Source organism: Stenella coeruleoalba (assembly GCF_951394435.1).
Source record: "Stenella coeruleoalba genome assembly, chromosome: 15".
Lineage (NCBI taxonomy): Eukaryota > Metazoa > Chordata > Mammalia > Artiodactyla > Delphinidae > Stenella > Stenella coeruleoalba.
In genome coordinates this window covers 59,485,668-59,508,172 of record NC_137161.1, presented here as the reverse complement: position 1 = coordinate 59,508,172, position 22,505 = coordinate 59,485,668, and the positions used below count along the sequence as shown (strand labels likewise).

General features: G+C 51.6%; 1 protein-coding gene across 1 annotated transcript in view; it reads right to left on the bottom strand.

The window, feature by feature from the left end:
• SNX29 (sorting nexin 29) overlaps positions 1–22,505 on the bottom strand; it is a 551,607-nt gene that overhangs the window by 58,547 nt on the left and 470,555 nt on the right. Inside the window, exon 20 of the mRNA XM_079945062.1 lies at positions 517–656. Within this exon, the coding sequence (XP_079801188.1) occupies positions 517–656 (140 nt within the window). The remainder of the gene's footprint in view (positions 1–516; positions 657–22,505) is intronic.

Below are 22,505 nucleotides of genomic sequence, written 5' to 3'. Positions count from 1 at the left end.
TGATTTTGTAAGTGCTTAACATGTAAACTTCTTTAATTTTCTTTTTTTTTTTACTTTTATAAGACATATAAGAACAAGGAATTTATACCTAGTTTTAAGTTGGTTCATACTTAGGTAACATTAACATGAAAGTAATCTAAGTCGGCACCAGTGGGAGTCTGCGAGAAGTTTCCTTGGGTTCACTGCCCACATGCTGAAGAACGCCTGACAGAGACCACTTTAGCTCTGGAACACCTGTGAGCTGCAAGCTTTCCTTTGATCAAAATGTACCAAAGTATAAAACCACAGAGCCCTGCGTTTTTCGCGAGCCTCAAATCGACAATGCTCACTCGTGGGCTCATTCTCTCGTGAGCCCTTTAAACCCCCAGATGCCTTGACCCAAGTCTCCACATCAGCACCTCGCAGGCTCTGGGGCACAGCCGGGTCCTGGGGTGTCCAGGACGCAGACACATGCAACCGCCGGAGAGAGAAGGAAGGAGGTGTGGGGCGGAGCACATGAACGCAGCCGGTACTCACATAAAGAAGGGCATCAGCTGGACCAGGGTCTCTTTCTGGGGGCTGGCGGCAAACTCGGGGACCACCTGGATGACTTTGTTCATGACGCTGCGCAGGTAGTTCTGGAGCTGCTTCCTGCGTTCCTCCACAAACTTGGCGTCCTGGGAAGACGGACAGACAGGTGTGCTCAGCTATGCTTTCCTCACCCGCTCGGAGATGGACGACCCGGAGAACACGCAACCATCAATCATCACCACCCAGAGCGAGTGCAAGGGGTGCCTCAGGCTTTACACGTATGATCATGTTTAATAATGGGAGATGCTCGTGATAGTATTATTGTTAAGTGGGGGAAGGCAGGTCCACGAAACTTCCTGCAGTGTGTTCCCAGGAATGAATGAAATCTCAGCACCTGCAACGTGCCGAGTATGGTGCTGGGACCCGGGACAGACCATAAACACAGAGTGTCACTGCTGTGGCCCTGGTGGAGGTCACGGGGCCAGTGGGGGAGACACCGATAAATCCAGTGGCCACACAGGTCAGCATATAACTATTCATCACACTCAATGCCACCCTCCAGAGAGGATGCTTAACTTTGCCTTCATGGGAATTTTCTGAAATATGAATCAGTTGCCACTATTTAAGAAAGATTTCATTAATAAACAAATTCCATTTTCTCTGAAAAACTAGGAGAGGTAGCAGCGCAGTCCCACCCCCAGGGCTACTCCGGGCCGGGGCTGCTCAGTGCGCCCCGGGGCAGGCACAGGGCCCCTGCCTGGCCCTCGTCGGCAGGGCCAGCTCCTAGGCGTGTGCTCTGGTCAGTCCCTCAGGGTCAGAACTCAACCTGGGTGGTGATCTGCTGTCCTCATGTGGAAACTCAATCATTTTGGCACGAGGGACCTCACATCTGCCTGCTGCCCTGGGACCCACAGAGCCTGGAGCCTGTCCTGCTCATGTGCAGCTGCCCTGGGGGCCTGGCTTAGAACCAGGAAACCAGGGCCGGTGTGGGGCAGGAAAGGCTTTCTCTGAGGAAGTGACGCTCCTTCCAGACTGAAGGCTGAGTGGGGTGAATAGGGGAGAGCAGAGCGAGGGCGGCAGAAGGAACAGGGTCACTCGGCTTCACAGGGACACGAGAAGCCTCACAGGACACACGAGGAAACTGTAGCCCAGAGCGGGGCCGGGCCGCTCGCCCACGAGGCCCCAGAGATGGAGCAGTGCAGTCATCCCCCCTCTCCACCAGCCTGGGGCTTGGGAACAGTGTGCAGAATGAGCCCATGTGCTCAGAGACGTCCGAGGACATGCCCTCCCCACGAGGCCCTGCCGAGGGCCGGAGCACAGCAGGGAGAGTCCCTCTTAAGTGTTGTCAGATTTAGCAAATAAAAAGCCAGGATGCCCCGTGAAATCTGAATTTCAGATAAACAATGAATTTCTCACTATTCATGACTCAATACTTTTCAGGGTTCAAGTATGGCCTGTACAATAAACCCTTTCCGTGTAATATTTGGGATACACTTACACAAAGAAATTATCCATTGTTTATCTGAAATTCAGATTTCACGGGGTATCCTGTCTTTCATCTGGCAATCCTCCTCCGAGTACCAGGGGGAGGAAGGAACACAGAGCAGCCGCTGATCCCTGGGGGCCACTTCAAGGTCACATCAAGGTCCTCTCACCCGAAACCACCCCCTGGTGGACTGCCTCAGCCAGATGTTTCTCCAGAGGGGGACAGCGCTCAAACACTGCTGCTGGCCGCTCCAACTTGACCGCCAGCGCAGTCCCCGTCTGGGGCTGAAATCTCCTGCAGCTTGGCTGGAGGGGCGCTGAGTGCGGGGAGTGAAGGCACCAGGCTAGGAGAGCCGTGGTCTTCAGCTGGAGCTCAGCCACTCCGGCTCCGCTCACCCATCTGATACCAGAGTCCGCTCCACGGTCTCCAAGTTTCAACCCATCGTTAAGCAATTAGACGCTCCTCCTTGGGAAGGTGGTCAATATGCCAGGTTAGTGCCCAAAGGAGCTAATCGGGCCTGGTTTTCAATCTGCACAAGATACCCTCAAGGATGGCTCGAGAGGCTTTGCTGCAGGAAGGCAAGAAAGGGGCTAGTCATCCCTGGAAGAACTCGTGGGGATTTCTCCTTTTTCGGGGGGAGGACCCTCAAAACTCTCTAAGCACCAAGGGAAGGCTGGGGATGGCTCCCTGTGCTGCTTGTGTGGCTGGGCTGGGCTATGGGGTCCTAGGAAGGTGAGGATCCCCCAAAGTGAAGGTCAGAGGATCCTACCCAGGAGTCGAATCTGCCCATTTTCACCTGGGCCTCTTCTCGCCCAGGTCCCAGGGCCAACAGGGACTTGGCAGAAAGGTTATCACCCTGGAGGAATCACAAATCCTACTGATTCCTCAAGCTAGGCAGTCCCTGGAAACCCCAGCCAGCTCCTGAGAAAACCCAACATGGCAGTAATCTGAGTTTGACAGCCGAGCAATTTCTACCTGAGCTGTTCAGAACAAGCGATGGTATCTGTGGAGTCTTTATTCACGTTCTGCGCTCAGCACTTTCCTAGCACTGCATCTTTACAGCACAGCGGAGGCTCAGGGAGGGTAAGAAACTTGCCCCGGGGCTCAAGACCTGCAGGCGGCTGAGCAGGGTCCCAGGTCACCAATGGGTGAGCAGTGAGAGCTGCCCTCAATCCAGAAGACACTCTCCAATTTACATAAGAAAAATCTACAGGTCCTCTAAACTGCAGGTATCTCCCAGCCAAGATGCAGTTCACAGAACTTGCACCTGCCCGTCAGCTGTAGCAGAAGGAAGCGAGTCACTGAGAGGATGGGCGTGCTGATGGCCAGCCTCTGCCTAGATGTCCTGCCTTTGGGGCTCAATATGATCCTGGAGGTATGGACACCTCGAGTGGCTGCACACAACTTGGCAGGACGCAGTGGGGCCGGGAAGATCTCAGAACAACTCAAGGAAGCCTATATTCTTTCCCATTACTGTCATTTCATTTTTTACTATGAAAATTTCAAATGAGGGCAAAAAGCAGAGCGAATGGTATAATGAACCCCCATGACCCTTTATCTAATAAAGTCTTAACCCTCTTCCACGTTACATCATTTTTACCTTTTTGCGAAGGTGTTTTAAAGTAAATTACAGCCATCGTGACATTTTACCCCTCAGCACTTCAAGGTGTATTTCTAAAATACTAAGAACATTTTCCGATTGAACCACAATACCATGATCACCTCTAACAAAATGAACGATAATTTGTTGGTGTTACCTCCTACCTGGTCGGTGTTTGAACGTTTGAATTTTCAAATGTGCCTACTGCTTCTGGGATTTCTTAAAAAGGGGCGACTCCACCCCAGAATGAAGCTGGCAGTTCTCCAGCAGGTTGAACGCAGCCTCGTTCAGATCAGAGTCCCCCTCGGGGATCAGGTGGGTTCTGACCAAAAGGTGAAGATGGCGGTGCCTTTTTCACCACAAGCTGCTAACAGCTTGAATGGCCTAAAAACATTAAAAACCAAGGTGTATCTGCCTCAGATCCAGGTTTCTGGCCTCCCTTGAGAAATGGCCCTCATTACTGGAAGCACAGGGCTACCATCCCACCCAGCCTCCTCCCCTCAGTCCCGTCCCCGGCCTGGCCTCTGTGGGACCCCGAATTTGTACCACCTGGATTGCCTGAGGCCCTACAGAGCCATCCAAGAGCCACCCTGTGAGACGATCACGTTCCAGGTGACCACGTTCCAGGTGATGTTCCCTCAGGCAGAAGAACGGCCTGCACTGCCATTGGCCAGCTCTGCGGTCTGGCAGCTAAACCACGCAGAGCTGGGGTTTCTAACCTGTAAACTGGGGATTAGGATGGTGCCTACGTCATTCATGGCAGCCGAGGCTAAGCGCCCGGTAGCCAGCATCGCCCGCCAGGCTCTGCGACAGAAGCTGATGATTCTGGACGTTCAGCCAGGAAGCTTTCCTCAGAGAGTTTCTATGTGTACGACGGGGTGGAGACAGGCAGGCAGACAGACAGTGGGGAGCCAGGCAGGGGCAAGTGCTGGGACGTTGCCATCCATGTGTGATCAGGGAAGCGCGCCGGAGGTTTGCACGAGGAACGGAGAGAGCGTTTCACTCAGGGGAGGCCTCCTGAAGGTGCTGCTCCAGCAGCTCTTGGAGGACAGACACCTGTCAGGGGTGTCTGTGTCAGGTGGGTGCCCTCAGTGGGGGAAGGGCATGCCAGGCGGAGGGAACAGCAAATGCAAAGGCCGAAGGCAGAAGGAGTGTAGCTTACGGGAGCAGCGGAAGGCAGGCCCCGTGGCTAGGCTTAGCGGTTCCCCAGGGCTGGAGCTGGAGCAGCAGCAGGATCACGCACAGCCTCGTGGACCAAGAAAGAAGCTGATGGGGGTGGGACCCAGGGGGTGCATTTGGAAAGACTGTTGGTGGGGAATGAGCCACAGCAGCCTGAGGCAGAGGGATCTTCCACGCCACTGCCCTGCTTGGAATTCCTCAGTGGCGTCCCATGAACTCTGCCCCCTCCCAACACGCACATCTAAACCCTTAGCGTGGCTCGCAGGAACCTTCTCCACGTGGCCCCAGCGTGTCCTGCCGACCACTTCCCTTCACGGCCGCACCCCCCAGCAACACGCCCCGCGTCCTGGAGATCACAGCAGCCCCATCAGCATTTGTTGCAGGAACTTAGAAATGTGGGAGGTGGACTGAGGAGCAGCAAGGCAGGCTGCCGGGGAGAGCAAGGCCAGAACAGAGACGACAAAGCCCCCTGACCCGGGAGGAGGATGGACAGAAGCAGCTGCAAGCGCGCCCCCTGGCTCCCAGCTCCCCGTGGGCAGGGAGTAAAGGGCAGACAACGGGTAACGAGTGAGCAAAGACAGGGAGCTGGTCCTGCAGGGACCCCGTCTGTCACCCAGGACCCCTGGGAGGACATGAGCATCCCCATAGGGCCTGCCCCGCTGGGCAGGGGCCAGCACTTAAAGGGCCAAGGAACGTTTGTGAGCTTTTTGGTTGCGCTCCTAAGGCGGCAGCCAAAACGCAGCATTAGAAGCGATGGGCTGGACCGAAGCCCAGCTCATGGAATCTGCCAGACGCCTCTGGTGGCCGCTTAATGAGTCCTCGCTGCCCATGGCCCTGCTGTCGTCTTGTGAGGCACTCCTATCATAATAGTATTGTCAATTATGGTTGAGGACTAATAATAGAACTGGGAGTTTGTCCTCGCTTTAAAAAAAGAACATTCAGGGGCTTCCCTGGTGGCGCAGTGGTTGAGAGTCCGCCTGCCGATGCAGGGGACACAGGTTTGTGCCCCGGTCCGGGAAGATCGCACATGCCGTGGAGCGGCTTGGCCCGTGAGCTGTGGCCGCGGAGCCTGCGCGTCCGGAGCCTGTGCTCTGCAATGGGAGAGGCCACAACAGTGAGAGGCCCGCGTACCGCAAAAAAAAAAAATAAAATAAAAAATAAAAAAGACCATTCGGGACTATTTTCATGGGAGTGTTTTTTTTTTCCCTCCAGAAAAGGTTAGTTTTATTTTGAGCTTCAACAAGATAAAGACGCCATCAAATGAATAAGAGCTATTTTTAAAATGATGGAATGTTGTGAACAAGATGACGAGCTACAGTTCCTGGAACTGATGCTCAGACCCCCTGCCCCCTGTGCTTTGTGACATTTTCCTTCCTGGGCCGTTCCTGACAACAGTGCTTTCTAGACCACATTCTGCCTCTTGAAGGGGACCTTCCCCACGATTCTGCACTTCCAGAGTTCCTTTTTATTTTCATCTAAGGATATCATGGTGTTTTTTGTTTTGTTTTGTTTTTGTGGTACGCGGGCCTCTCACTGCTGTGGCCTCTTCCGTTGCGGAGCACAGGCTCCGGACGCACAGGCTCAGCAGCCACGGCTCATGCGCCCAGCCGCTCCGTGGCATGTGGGATCCTCCCAGACCAGGGCACGAACCTGTGTCCCCTGCATTGGCAGGTGGACTCTCAACCACTGCGTCACCAGGGAAGCCCTATCATGGTGTTTTATAAAATAAACGGAAGGTCCTGTCCATCAGGAACAGCAGGCAGCTCAGGGCCCTGTCGAGAAAGGCTGCTGCAGAATCAGCTGATCTCAGGGCACCTCAATGGCTCGAGAATTCCAGAACAATGACTAGCTTCCCAAGGAGCCCAGCATTAGCGAATGACTTCGAGTTCTAGTTCAGAGTCAACGACCCAGGTGGGACGTGCTGATGGGTTGGAATCCTGCATTCGTTTATTCAATGCACTCATTCATGTGACAGATACTCCTCGGGGGCCCCCTGTGAGCCAGGTGCTGTGAGTGAGGGAATAAATGCAACTCGGATCCTGCCTTCACAGAGCTTACAGTCGATGGAAAAGACAGATCATTACAAAACAATGCTATAAAGCCAGGAACACAGGATAAAGGTGCACACAAGGTCTGCTGCGGGGGTGTGTAGGGAGCACACGGGCATGTGGGCCCTCCCCAGGGATCGTGTGATGTAATAGTTATCATAATAGCAGCAGCAGCAGCAGGAGGGGGAGAAAGTGTTACTATTAGCTTTTACCAAGCATTTTCTCTGCCGGGCACTGGGCTGATCACACTTATATGTTATTTTATTGAATTCTCAGAGGCCCACTGAGATAGGTACTTTTTAGTATTCCCATGTCAGAGAGAGAAGATGAGACTCAGAGCGGGTAAGGGCCAGTGCCCAGACACTAACGACCGAGGGGTGCAGACAGGACTCGGCCCCAGTAAGCCTGTGCTCTGCTCTAAGACAGAGGGAGAGAACCACCCGGAGATTCCAAAGACCACAGCCAGAAGGAATCATGGGACTGAGGATCAGAGGGGGCACCGAGAGAGAGGGAGCTGCGGGAGGGCAGGGGCAGACCTGGGAAGTCACTTTAGAGAATCTGGACTCTACCCTCAGGGCCACGGGTATTTTAAGCAAGAGAGTGACAATCAGCTCTTCCTTCCATGAGAATGGAAAGAAGATGCTTCAGTTTTAAAAGGCCCTCTTTTGTCCCGGTCACTCTATTCTGTCCCTGGAATGCTGAAATCTGCCCTTCCTCTTTCAAGTGTGGGTCGGCTGTGAGGTGTGGAGGCAGCTCATCTGAACCGCAGGCCCAATCCTGTCATCCTGGGGCAAATGCTGCAACCCATGAACTCGGCTTTGTTACAAGGGTGATGCCTGGGTTCCCAACACTGACACCTGAGGGTTGTTTCTAGGGTGACCGTCATGCACTTGTTAACGGGAACCTGAAAAGAGACAATGACTGCTGTTGCCACTCTAAGCACTCTGGACGGAGACCTCTGAGAGCAACGAATGGCCGGCACGAAGGACCCTCGTAGCAGCTTCCCAAACATCACTGAGCCCCTCTGAGAAGCGTCTGATTGGGTGATTTTAGCAAAACTACACCAAATATCTTCACTTGCTTAACTCAGAAATAATAAAATCGTGAACTTAAAAAAGGGAAGTCTCCTCCTAACCTTTACGCTGAGAGTGGACTCCAAGGGGTCAGGATGGAGGTCCTGATGTTCTCGTCTGGGTCAAACAGATGGGGAGCAGCCTGGCTGCTTTAAACAAGTTTTGTTTAACAAGTTCTTTTCCAAGTAATCAGCAGCTGGATGGTACCAGGTGTGAATGAGAGGGGAAGGAGGAGGGCTTTCTCTGGAGCGGTTTCGGGGAGGGGATGGCAGAGGAGGGGAAAGGAAGGCCCATGTGTCTCTAAGGCACCCTTGGTGAGAAATTCAGGCCCTAAACCTCAACAGATACCCACTAATTTAGAGGCCAGAGTCACTGCCCCTCCTGCAGGGACAGGGAAGCAAAGTCCTGTTAATTGAATTACTTTACCCCCGGCGACTCAGCTGGGCCACCATTTACCAAGCAAGTAGCTTGGTAACGGGCTGGGATGGACAGACAAAGACAGGAAACAGGCCTCGCCCTGGGGAGCTCAGCGTCTCCTGCTTGGAACATTTACTGAGTCCCGGAGATATTACACAGTTATCCATCCAAGCAAACATTTATTTGACACCTCTCCTGCCAGGCCCAGTTAGTTGGGATGAAAAAACACCCAGTTCTTGCCCTAAAGGCATGAATGGCATCTCACTCATTCATATGTTCCAGCATCTACCAGACACCAGAGTAGAGGAGGTTCCACTTGCCCATCCACGCCTGCCCCGGGCGCCCACCCCACGCCAGGGCCTGTGATGAGCAGGTGCGAGAGAAGGTGAGCAGGACAGATGCCCTCACGGAGGTCGCAACCGAGAGCCCCTTCCTTCTTCCAACAGGGACAGGCCAGGCCCTGTGCTGGGGGCCCTGAAACGAGATGACACGTCCTGGTGTCAGCTCATGGGCCAGTGGTGGACAACAGGCCGGGAGGCCAGTGACAAAACTGTGGCAGACAGGAGGAGAGCTCCTGGGGCCGGGGGGGTGCTCCCTCTGAGCTGGGCTGCTGGGAATCAGCAGGCACTTCCGGCCTGGGTCTGGAGGGCTGGGTGAGATTTCAGCAGACGGTGACGGGAGGAAAGGCATCCAGACGGAGTGACTGAAGGGAGTGAGGAGAGCCTGGGCTCAGGGTGTGGGGTGAAATCTTCTCAGTGGGTGGGGGGCGGCGTACGGACTGAAGCAGCCAGGCTTTGGAAAGAGGCAGGTGGTAAGTCATGAAGTCAGTGCAGAGGGTCTGGGAGAGAGACCAGGTGCACACGCTGGGGGTTCAGGAGGCCCGGAGATGAAGACTCAGGGCAGGAATAGAAAGGAGTTGACGATTTGATGCCTGCCATGTAACATGGATCCCTCTATGTGCTTTCCATGAGTTTGGCTATTTACTCCTGTGGCCTCCAGTGAGGCTGGAATTATTATCCCCATTTTGCAGCTGGGAAAACTGAGGCTCAGAGATGTTACATGCCTTCAAAGCCCAAAGCCAACAAGGAGAACGTGATGGGGCTGGGATTTGAGCTGAGGTGGTTCAACATCAGAGCCCTTGCTCCTATTCACCTGGTAACATTTTCAATAATATTTACTTAAAAGAGAAGATCAACATTTCTTAAAGGCAGTGACCTTTTTACAGCCAGGAGGCACATTTACAGCTGGGAGTGCATATAACCCCCAAACCACTGAGCACCCCAGGCAGGCTCATCCCTGCTGCACAGGGACGGGGTGGGGGAGGGAGGCGGTGACAGACAGTCGAAGAGGCTACTCACCCTCTGCAAGGCCATACAGAAAGGGGAAGGGCCAGAATTCAAACTGTGGACTTTCTGATCCAAACCCTACTCCTGTTTTTGCACTGACTTGTTAAATCGCCACCACCTATTTTGTGCGGAACACTGTGTGTGGGGAAGGCAAAGAAAACCATGAACACCGCCCCCCCCACCACCACTTTCTAACGGGTAACAGAAACTCCCAAGAAGCTAAACACATCCTCACAATAGATGCATAAAGAACGACAGCAAGAACAACAATAACAGCGGCAGCAGCAGCGGCTGACTTTTGAGTGCCTACTAAGTCCTTTACACCCATCCATCTGGTTTCATCCACAAAACGACTTTCCAAGGTAGGTTCTACTATCACCCCCGTGTCATAGATGAGGAATCAGAGGTGCAGAGAAAGGAAGAGCCTTGCCCAAGCCCATGGATCTGGAAAATTAGGGAGCCAGGTCCTCTGGCTCCATCAATGGCATATGCTAATGCTCCCGTGGGAAGGGCAAGGGGCTACTGAAGACCTAACTGCCTCTACCTCCCCCATCATATCTGAAACAGGACTTCCCATACGACACACAGGAAGCTGTACGACCCTGTCGGCCGGCCCAAGGCTCTGATGGCCTCTGGGTGAGACGCTGCCTGTGACAGGAAGAGAAAGGGCAGACTCAAGGGGACACCACGGACCCCAAAGTCCTCTCCACACTTGCTTCACGAGAAAGGCCAGGGGCTTAGTGCCACACCAAATCCAAGCTTGTGCTTCCCGCTGACCCAAGAGACCCTCCTCCTCTGCTCAAAAAGCCCCGAGTGAGGCTACAGACAAGCCCCATTGCTCACGATACCTTACTCTAAAATGGGGGAAACAGATCAGACCCTCAGGGCTGGGCAGCTCCAGGAGGGAACACAATGTGTGACAGAGCTTCGGGACTGTAAAACAGCACTTGCGTGATGTCAGTGAATTACGCTAAATGTCAGAACAGAAGATAGGTCCTGACCCCCACCTGCAATGAAGGCATGCCCATTCCATACCTTGACTGCAAACACAGGAAAGAAAGCAAGCCTCTATTTCAGAAAAGGAACACGCCCCCACGCCCCCACCCCCACCTCCAGGGCTCAAGGTACATTGACATTCTCCGCCCATGTGCTTCTCAAAGTGACGATAATAGTAATAGTAATACCCTTTATTGCCAGTTTACTACGTGCTGAGCACTATGCGGAGTGTCTACCTGAATTATTTCAATGTACCCCTGTTACAGCTCTGTATAGTAGATACTAATATTCCCATTTTGCAGATGAAGAAACTGAGGCTCCAAGAAGTAAGGTGACCCAGCTAGGGAGGAATAGAGCTGGGATTTAGAGCCATGTCTGTCTTGAGTTCAGCCCATAAGCAGGATGCTGTCCTGGCTCTTAGGGTCAATGTGTTCACAACAGCAGGAGCCCTACAGCTCTGTTAAAAACAGGAATTAAAAAAACAAAGTAGTCCTTCAGTTCACATGGGGTGAACCAAATACCATGGCTCTAAAAACTCTCCTCTTAGCACAGAGCTACGTATTTGTGTCTGGATGAAGTCTCGTCTTCCTACCATCGGAACCCCACCTTCTGTGGGAGGGGGGGTTACGGACAGAAGCTTCATAGCAGCCTCTGTTGCTCAAGATGGGCTGGATACGGTGGCCTGTCCGCCACAGGTGGGAGCCCATCTGCAATGTCTCTTCCACCCTCCGTGGTGCCTGGCACAGGCTGGGTCCCAGATAGGACACAACAAATGATCTCCTGGCAGGAGAGCAGCAGGCTCTGTCACAGCTAAAGCCTATTTTTCTCTGTTATTGACTTTGCAGCCAAGGGAAACTGCAGGCTGGACAGCTGAGTCGGGGACGGGCGAAAGGCTGGTTCATGCACTTACTGGGAAGAACTCAAGAGTGGAAAATAAAGTCCTTGCCCTCGTGCAAAAACGCCTCTTCCCAGAGCTGCGAGCTCCAGGGCCAGGAGGGGCCGGTGGGGACAGGGTCACCTGGAAAGATGCAGCCACGACTTTAATCCCAGCAACTGCTGCCTCATGGGAAAGTGGGCCCACTGTTGCCAGGTCGCCTCGATTTTTCTGTGAAATCCCAGATTTTTAAATACTGAAAATTATAAAAGATTTAAAGACCAGGTGGATCAAACAAAACAAGAGTGTAGGCCACACAAAGCCACCAATTTCAGACGTCTGATCTAATTAGATGCTCCTTAACTTAGAACGCTTTCTACAAATTTACGGAAGCCAGGCCTAGGACCTGGGATTCTTTAGGAAAGCAGCATGGTATGTCCACAAGAATCACTCGGAGTCAGGCTCAGCCCCAGCGGCTGTCTAGCTGGGTGACCCTGAGCAAGTCACTCCACCTCTCTGGACCTCAATTTCTCCACCTGTGCAACACACATGTTAAGAGTGCCTGTCCCAGAGGATTACTGTGTGATCAAATGAGTTAACGTGTTCCCAGGACACTCAGCACACGTGATTTCCTTTTTAGAAGCAGGCATAATTCAGGTTCCTCTGACTTTAAAACTACCATATTCTTTAGTCTGGCAGTATTTGGTCAAATTAAATATAGTACACTACATGACCCACTGTAAATCAACGATACTTCAATAAAATTAAAAAAAAAAAAAAAAAAGGTACACTACGCGGCCCAGCAATTCCAGCCCTGAGTATCTATCCCAGAGAAATTCTCACATGGACCAAAGGATCACATACAAGGAGACTGGCTGCCGCACTGGGTCTGAGTGGGGAGGAATCAGGAGCCACTTGGCGGCATCTCTGGAGTAAAGGACAAGCGGACTGTGGTGGATACACTCCCCCAAACATACTGAACAGTTACGGAAGCAAAGCACAGGCATACACGGCCGCACGAGCAGAGCGTAAACAGGATGCTGGGTGAAAACAGTGAAAGAATGAAGACTCTAGCACAATGCCACGTAAATCAATTAAGAACATGAATAATGCAACATATTCTAGAAGGAAACACACAAATTTATAGCTTGAGCCAAACACACCAGAGCAGCTACTGTGGCAGCGAGAAGAGCAGGAGGCTGACGGCATAAGGGATGATGAACTTGAGGCTTAAGGTTTCAGAGTGGACGGTGAGATCCCCGTATCAGGAGCTGGGCGATAGCATGAACTTGCTGTTTTGTACGTGAGGTCCAAAGAGGAAAATCAAAAAGGAGAGATGTGGTATTTTCCTGTCTGCACCTGTTTACTGCCAGGACCTCCCTCCAAAGACCCCAGCGGGATCCTGGGTTCAGATGTGCCCTGCTCTGAAAATCTCCAAGTCCAACAATTCCAGAGGCTGAGACCGAGCTGTAAAAGCCCAACCAGAAATGCAGAGTGCTCGCATGTATTTTATGTCCAGTCTTTCCTGCGGGCTCCACGGGGCCCCTCTCTCTCCTCATGCAATTGTTTTGCCTGGGCTGGCTCCCGACCACGCGGTGATCGCTGGGCAGACAGATGGCACCCACAGAGCCACTTCCTCGTTATCACCAAGAGAGTCCCCCCACAACGCCCGGGACCCTTTCACAGCCTGCTGAAAGTGCGATGGTCACACAGGGTCTGGTTTAGAGAAGGTTTTGGCGGCAGCAGCAGCGGCATTACGTGGGGCCATCTCTGTCTTAGGTGTAGCCTCTACGATCAGTATAAATCCTTAACTGCTGATGCCACAGGCTGATACGGCTGCTTGGGCAAAGAGAGGCATAAATGGAGCCAAAACGTTAATACCAGCCGGTGCGTGTCGAATGCCAGGACTTGAGTGGAGACGCTTATGAATATCATTGCTGACTCCAACTGCGTTTCATAATGAGGCTCACAGACGTTAAGCACTGTGGCCAGGACCACACAGCTGAGGAGCAGCAGCGCCAGGACAGGAACTGACTCGAGAGCCCATCTTCCTCAGCTCTGCTCAGCCATCACGCCCTCCAGGGAGGCCCTTCAGGTGGGACACGGCTGCGAGGGACAAGCAGGCTTCAAAGCCAAGGAAGAGAAGGCGGTGAGGCAGCTGCGTCCCTCCCGAGAGCAGGCGGACAGAGGCCAACACCCTCCAGCCACACCCACACTTCAGCGGCCAGGGGCACAAGCAGGGCCAGGGCCAAGGCCTGATGCGTGAGACACAAGAGCGACAGCAATGCTGGCGCAGAAGGCTCCCGCAGACCACTGCGACGGGGGGACGGGGGCCTGCAGAGCCGCTCCCCGCTTTTTAAGGGAAGCGGCAAATCTGGACTGTGAGGTGAAATCTCTCGATTCTCAGATCAGTTGGCAGCTACCTCACATGCTTGAATATGATGGTGCAGACGAAACAACATACGTCCACAGGCCATCAGAAGCAAGAGAATAAAATCATTAGGTCTTCAAAAACAGATTTCTGCAAACTCAGTCCCCCCAAGCTGTGCTACTGAGGCGGGGTGGGGATGGTTCCATGCTTCCAAGGGCCCAGCATCTTTCTACAGAAACAACCCAGACACCTGGGAAGGGGCGAGGCCCAGCCCACCCTGCAGAGCAGGGCTGGGACTATACACGACGGCCCGCTCCTCGGGACTTCTACCCTTGCTTGTACTCCTAGAGACTGAACACCCGCCTGGGGCTAGACATTCAGAACACAGAATCTTTCTTAACTCTCCAAACACATTTCTCAGGAAGGTGGTGGTCTCTCCACTTTACAGGTAAGGGCATTGAGACTCACAGAGATGAGTTAACTTGTCCATGGTCACGCTAGAATGGTCAGAGCTAGAATTTTAACCCAGGTCCAGACAACTTCCAGGCCCAGCGACTCTGCTGTTCCACGCTGTTCCTTTGTTTACACAGGGGAAGTTTACAAAAAATCCATCCAGGGACTTCCCTGGCGGTGCAGTGGTTGAGACTTCACCTTCCAACGCAGGGGGCGCGGGTTCGATCCCTGGTCGGGGAGCTAAGATCCTACATGCCTCAGGGCCAAAAAAACCAAAACATAAAACAGAAGCAGTATTGTCACAAATTCAATAAAGACTTTAAAAATGGTCCACATCAAAAAAAATCTAAAAAAAAAAAAATCCATCCATTTCCAAAACTTTCACTGAGCCTCTACCGTGTGCCTGGTGCCACCGTGGACGCTGGAGGTATGAGGAGGTAGAGGGCAGGGCCCTACTGCTCAGGCCATCTGAGTTGAACACAAACCTCAACTGTTTTATCTACTTATCTACTGGTGTCAGTGCTTCTGACACCACACGTGTGGAGGTTTTTTTTCACACCAACAACCAATTCTCAAACTTTCTGGATACCAACTGGGTATCCACCGATTCGACTTAATTCTGACACTAACTACCTGAAATTAGCGTCAGATCTCACAAGCTAAGGGCTCAGCCCCATGAGACTGCCCTCGCTTCGGAGGCCAAGTGCAAGCCTGAGCCACTGGGACATCTAACCAACTGGTTATAAATCAGTGGTTCCCACGATCCCCTTGTCAGGTTCGATAATTTGCTAGAATGGATCAGAGAACTCAGGAAAACAGCTTACATACTATTACTGGTTTATTATGAAGGATGCAACTCAAGAACAGCCAAATGGAACAGATGCATAGGGCAAGGTATTGGGCGGGGGGGAAATGGGGCTTCCATGCCCCCTCTGGGTGCACCTCCCACCCAGCACCTCCATGTGTTCACCAACTCAGAAGCTCTCCAAACGTCAGAGTTTAGGATTTTTATGGAGATTCCATTACACAGCAGTGACTGATTAAATGATTGGCCACTGGTGATAACTCAATCTCCAGCTCTTCTCCCACCCCAGAGGCTAACGGTTCCAACCTTCTAATCATGCCATTGTCCTTCCGGGGACCAGAACCCATCCTGAAGCTATCTGGAGCTCCAGCCACTAGTCATTTCATTAGCATACTAAAAACCCACTCTTATCACTCCAGGGTTTCTAAGGGTCTTAGAAGCTCTTGTGTCAGACCAAATATTGTACCAAAAGATGCTCCTTTCACCCCTATCACTCAGGAGATTGCAAGGGTTTTATGAGCTCTCTGCCGGGAACCAGGGACAAAGAGCAAATGTGCGTTTCTTATTATATCACAATATCATAAAACCAAGCGGATAAGATGAAGTTGGGAGGATAAAGGGATTATTTTAAAGTTTTACTTGGGAACTTGATTTACCCTGGACAAGGCCTCTGGAGCTTTCCTCTCCGAAGCAAAGTAAAAATAAAGTCAGGGTCCAATAAGGAGCCACATGTCAAGACATGTCCCAACTCGAGGTCTTAGCATCTTTAGCTGTAAAATGAGAGTGGGTGCTGTCACCATGCATTTATTCAACCAACACGACGTGCCAGGCACTGTGCCAGGGGCTGAGGTCCAGTGGTGGCTAAGACTACAGCATAGGAAGTTGGTGCTCACAAAAAATCTATATGCTCTGTTCCATTTCTCAGTAACCTCTGCAGTGAGGCGGGGTCCCAGGACCAGTTCTGGCCAACGGGCGGTGAACAGAAGTGGTCCCTACCGGTACTGGGAGGTGGCGGCTCAGGGCTGGTGTCTCTCCCACCTCTGTCTGCAGGGGGTGCTGCAGTGACCTGGGGGCCATTACTTTGCCCTCCTCCTCTTTCTCTTCAACGCTCCTTCAAAACGTGCTCCGCCCTTCTCCCCTCCAGCCTCAGCTGACGTGCTGATGGCAGAAGAGCTGTTGCCAACCCCACTGCACAGATGGGGCCACTGAAGCACAGACCTGCCTGGCAGCGAAGATTTAACCCAGACTCCTAGACTCAGAGTCCCCGAGAATCAAAGGGCCTTCTGATCTCATGGAGTTCAGGGGTCTTCAAAGGAGGTTCCTGAAGGGTTCCTGGGAGTGTCTTGGGTGTCAGCTCCCCTGGTGTCTGCTTAGAGAATCGCAGATGGTGATGGCGGTGACAACAACGGCTGCTGCCATGGACTGACAGCTCTGTGCCAGGCTCAAGGGTAAACAGTTTTCATATATTACCTTGTTTAATCCTCACATCCTGGGTGGTAGGCACTATTATTAGACCCATTTGACAGATGGGGAAATGGAGGCACTGAGGTGAAGAACTTGTCCAAGGTCAAACATCCATTGGACAATAGGAACCAGAAGTCCAACCCTGGCCTGTCTACTTAATAAACAGGCAAATGTATCTCAAACTGGGGGCCCATGACGTTCCCAGTTTACTCACTGCAGCATGGGGAGGTGCCTCAGGGGCATGGGGTAGAGACTCCAGCTGGCTGACCCCCAAATGCATGCTCCTCCTCCAAGAGGGAGACTTGTTTCTGGAAAGCAGTGACCCAGCCAGAGGCTCCGCTCCCCAGCCCCTTCTGCATCTACGTGAGGCCGAGGGACTAGCTCCTGCCAATCAAATGTAAGGAGAAGCAATGCTCCACTCTTGGGCCAGGGCACAAGTGGATGTGTCTTTTTCACACTCTCTCCTCCCTTCTCTACCCCTGGTGAAGTGTTCCAAGGCCCTAAGGGTCAGCAAAGGAGAGCTCATGGGCCAAATCCGGCCCGCTGCCTGTTTCTGTGGATAAAGGTTATTGGAACACAGTCCACCGGTTTGTTTCTGCACTGTCTGTAGCTGCTTTCATGCTACAACAACAGGACTGAGTAGTTGCTGCTCAGACCATCGGGTCTACAAAGGCGAAAATATTTACTGTCAAAGCTCTTTACTGAAGAAGTTTGCTGAGCCCTGCCCCAGGGCATAATGAAGGCTCAGGATGGAAAGAACTTGGGCCCAGGCACAAGCCACTTCTGACCACAAACGTGGGACAATAACGTCAAGAAGGAACAAACTGAGAGTCTGGGGTTTAAATTCGCCACAGCAGCTGGCTCTGCCCCCACTAATACGTGTGGAGGAAGGGATGAGGTAGAGGGCTCCTTGCTACCCTGGTCACTGAGGGTCCAGCCCTGGGACAATGGGGCCAGTGCACAAACATCAGCGACTCTGCGCAGTAGTAAAGATTCTCCTTCTCTGACTACACACAGCAGCCGACCCGTATTGAGGGCTAGCTCTGTGCCAGGCCCTGTGTTAGTGCTTCGAATTGGTGGTGAAGAACCTGAGATGGGGGGTCTGACCACCCGGGTTTGAAGCCCAGCTCTACTGCTCCCTAGATCTGTGGCCTTGGAAAAGTTACTTCCGTTTTATAATCTCTGAAAGAGGGATAAGAGTAGTAGTTGCAGTGCCTGGCACGAAGCAAGCACTCAGTGGGGCTACGTGTTACCATCATTACTATCTTCTTTGTTGGACCATTTAATTTTCACAATAACCTATGGGTTCAGTATGATAATTATCCCCAGTGACTGATAAGCACAATAGACGTGGTCTTCACGCTCTAGTCAGAGAAATGAATGCAAAATTGGTGATAATTAGAAGGAAGATAGGGATGGATAAACACAATGACGCATGGATAAACACAATGTGCTGTATCCACACAATGGAACAGTACTTGGCAATAAGGAATGAAGTGCTGGTACATATCACAGCACAGAAGAACCCTGAAAACATGCTTCTGTGAAGTCACAAAAGACCACATCGTATGTGACTCCATTCACATAACATTTCCAGAACAGGCAAATCTGTAGATAAAAAAGTAGATTAAAGCTGTTAAAAAAAAAAAAAAAGAAAGAGCACAACGTCCAGGCAGATAAATGAAGCCTAATTCCAGGATTTCTACTGGAACTACCAGAAAAGAAACTCTTCCTTCTGGGGTTGCTGTCGGGGTGATATAAGCCTAGAACTGCCAGAGAGTCCATCTTGGAGAAAGCTTGTCTGAGAACGAAGCCAGCACAGAGAAAGCACAGGAGGGAGGGAAGGAGGGAAAGGGGGAGGGAGAGACAAGGTTCTGATGGGATCCTGTGAGCCCTGGACCAGCTATGTCTGAAGCTGCAATCCATTCCTGCTCTTTTCAATCACGTAAATCAAATTCCTCTCACGCCTTTGCCAGTCTGGAAGGGTTTTTGCTCAGGTCCTCATTGAAACTGTGGCTCTCCCCTGACATCCTCCACTCACTGTTCAGGTCACAGAACTCTCCTTCCCTGGGCTTCCCACCCAAGCCCTCAAGCCTCCCAGCGCCCAGGCTCATCCAAAAATCCTCTGTCTCCTGCTCACGGCAGCCCTCGTCAACCTCACAGCACCTCTTTTTAGCCAAAGACGTTTTCCCCACCTAGACTGCACTAGACCAGAGCTCTATATCTCAGGTGCTTAAAAATAAACATGAGCTGTACTATTTCCAACAAGTTTTCCCACCCTATTAATTATTTATCCAGCACCTGCTTGTACAAAAAAGGAACTTGGAGGGGAAGGAATAGGGAGAAGAGCCTGGAAAGAGCAAGGCAGCTGGAAACAGCCGAGGTGGGTGGTAGCCCTCCGCCAGGGCCCTGGGGACGCGAGGGAGGGGCGCTGGCAGGGCTCTCTGTATGGCCTTGGTGAAGCCCGCCGTCCCTTTGTCAGAAACGTGTTTTTAAATTCCCGAAACAAGATACATAGAATTAGACAGAAAAGCTCGGCTTTTATATTTTAAGCACAGCTATCACAACCGTGATAAACCAGTGCAAGTGTTTCTCTGCTGGGGCACTGATAACAAGATCTAATGGCAGGTCTAATCACCGCCTTCAAAGTGCTAACGAGCTTTAGGATGGTGAGCCCTCTGCAGCAACTGTCACGAGAGGGAAATCCACGTAACTGATTTCTATTGGGGACAGAGTCGCAGATGCCACAACCACTGGTACAGCTTGTGGCCTAAGTTCACATGTCAGTGAGACAGTGGTGAAAATGGAGTGTGATCCTTGTTCACTGATCACCTGGATTGTATCCTCAGACACTAGGATAGGAACTCCTGGGCTAAATCAGGCTGAGCCCTCGAGCAGGCCACTCTGAGCCGGTTTCCCCTCTGTAAAATGGGGCTGGGAATGGTGCCCTGCCCACTGTGCGGGGGAGGGGGGGTACAGGGGAATGGCATTAAGAGGGCAGTGTGGCCAGGGGACCCAGGAGACGGCCTAGTACCAACCACCACCAGCAGTTTCTGAGCTCACTGTGGGCCAGGCGTGTTCTAAGCCTGTCCTGTTACCTCCCTTAACCCTGGCAGCAACCTCAGGAGGGAGATGCCAGTACTTGAGGACACCAAGGCACAGCGAGGTGATGTGCTGGTTTACACCAGTATATCAGGGTTCAGACTCAAGTCCAAACTCAGGGGACCCCAGACCCATGCTCTCCTCCACCACCCCAGAGACCCAAGCTCCTCTCACTCCCACCACCCCAGAGACCCAAGGGAGATAAAGGCTCAAAGGCTGAGCCGGACTTGATTTCGAGCTTGAGGCCTTGGTTGCAAACCTTGCATGTCTATATGGAACATATTTTCAGCCCGGGTGAGGCAGTCCTGAGCCTGGAGACAACAGAGACCCTAAGTTTTCACCAAGAACTAAAATCTGTCCAGCCCAAAGAGAGGAAAAAGCCAAATGAGCTTAGAAGAGAAGCGACTCTGACCCAGTCCCCAGGATAGAGCTGCCTGCAGGCCTGCGTCTGCCGCTGCCTCTGCCTGGAGTGGGCTTTCTGGGTTGTTTCCTAGCTAACTGCTACACGGCCCCCTTTATTTCACTTTAAATGTTCCTACCCGGACCCCTTGACTAAATCAGATCTTCTCTGTTATAGCTCTCTGCACTGTTCCTACATAAAAGCTCATTAAAAGCACTTGAAAGTATCTCTCTTTATAGGTTTGTTTGTTAACGTCTGCCTCTGCTAAACTAAAAGTTCCACAAGGGCAGGGACCACGTCTTTCCCTACTGACTTAAACACAATTACTTAATGCATACGAATGAATATCACATACGAAGAAGGAAAAGCAGCAAGGGACTGAGCCGGCCTGCTTCTAGGGAGCTTCCTGTTTCAACCAGGGAGGTTGGGGCTGGACACAGGTACAACCTGATGCACCAGCTTAACACACGGTGACTCTGCCCGCTGACAGGTGTGGCTCAGAGCCTGCCCACCTGACAGCTTGAGCAGAGATCTTCCCCCTGGAGGGGAAAAGGAAGGAGTGGTGAAGAGCCCTGCTGGAAGCATCCAGGTCAGACAGTGAACAGCAAAAACCCTGGAACATTGCTTCTCGAACTTTGGTGTGTATCAGCTCACCTGGCAAGCCTGTTAAACATGCAGATTCTGAGTCAATTGGACCTGGGAGGGGGGGCTGGGTTTCCACATTTTTAACAGGCTCCCAGGTGAGGTGATGTCGATGGTGCAAAAATCACACTTTAAGTGGCAAGATCTTTAGAAAAAATAGATATGAGACAGAATTTGAAACCATCCTTTGAGGTCCTATTTGATATCGTTAATCTCAAGCCAGATATTGGCTGGAAACCCTGGCACAGAGACACAAGGTTGAGAATAAGCGAGCCTGCTGAAGCCACAGAGGGGAAATGGACTCATCGGAAGTTCCAGTCCTGGCTCTCTGAATACGTCGTCATGTTACCTCGAGCAACTTATTTCCTATTCCTGGGCCTCTGGCCAGTGGTACCCCCATCACTGATCTGCAGACCAGCTGTGTCAGCACTTTCCAAGGATTTTTCAAAAATACAGATTCTAGGGCTTCACCCTTAGAGATTCTAATTCAGTAGGTCTGAGCATCTGAATCTGTTTAAACCCAATGATTCACATACCCATCCAGAGAGGGAAATCATCAGACAAATGACAACCACGGTGGAACTCTCCATGGTGCTGACCAGTGCCACGCAAAGTGGACTAAACACAGACTCGGGGGATCGCTGGGAGGCAATAATTTCCCACTTTGTTTGAGAATCTGAAAAGATGCAGCCATCTTTTGCCCTGCTTGGTTACCGGCTTTACTGGCACACCATCGGTCATCTGGTGCACAGCAGTGACGCCTAATCCAAGGGAAAAGGGAAAAACAGTTATGCCCAATTATTTCCAAAATCAATGCATTTGAGGCATCTGCAACAGCCCCCGAAGCAATGGTGAAAGACATGATTTACAGCTCTCCAGACCTGCCTGAACACTAATGGTATTACTGAGGGAAAGGCCCCAGACAGCAGAACCATTCCTTATTTGATGCTCTAGTTTGAAGAATGCCTGTGTGAAACTCCAGTCTGCACTTTCCGTGGGGATTCCCCACTGTAAGAGGGCGGAATCAACAGAGGACGAGGGGAGAGGATAAAAGGCGGAAATGAGGATTAAGCAGAATGCCAGGGCTGCCTGGCTGGCTCATTTTTCTAGCTTCCCCCAAAGATTTATGCACCTGTCTAAAACGAACTACGGATCCATTACCCAGTGCACTGAGCTGCTTTGAACATCAAGCAGCAGAAGGTCAAGCCCAAATGACAGTCCATTGCTAGCTGAAAACCTACTACCTCTCTATTTTTACCCTTGTCTTTCAAAGGGAGCTGAGTAATTTTACTGTGGTTGGCAGCAGTGGGCAAAAAATTTTATTTGTTTGTTTGTTTTTTAGTTGCAGGCCAAAGAAATTCCATACTGTTCAGTTCATAACTTAATATCTCCTATGACCTGGGTAACCGTTCCAGGACAGTTCTAGTGTTAAATCTCTTCTACTGAGTATGTTATTCAGAGATCATCAGAAATTATCTGTATGTTTGTTTAAGTGTACGTCATCTGTCTTCCCTCTTCATCCCCTTCTCCCCACCCCCCGAATTGTTAAGCCCTATGCAAGCAGGGCTCTTAACTGTTTGGCCTCAGTGGCTGGCACATAGTAGGTGCTCAAGAAAGAGCTGTTGAATGAATGAGTGAATGCATGATGCTCCTCTCAATAAGTCTGTAGACCTCTGTGCAGTTCTCTGGGCCAGTGTCTCCTGCTATTCATCCTCCACACTGCTTCCCAAGAAGCCTGA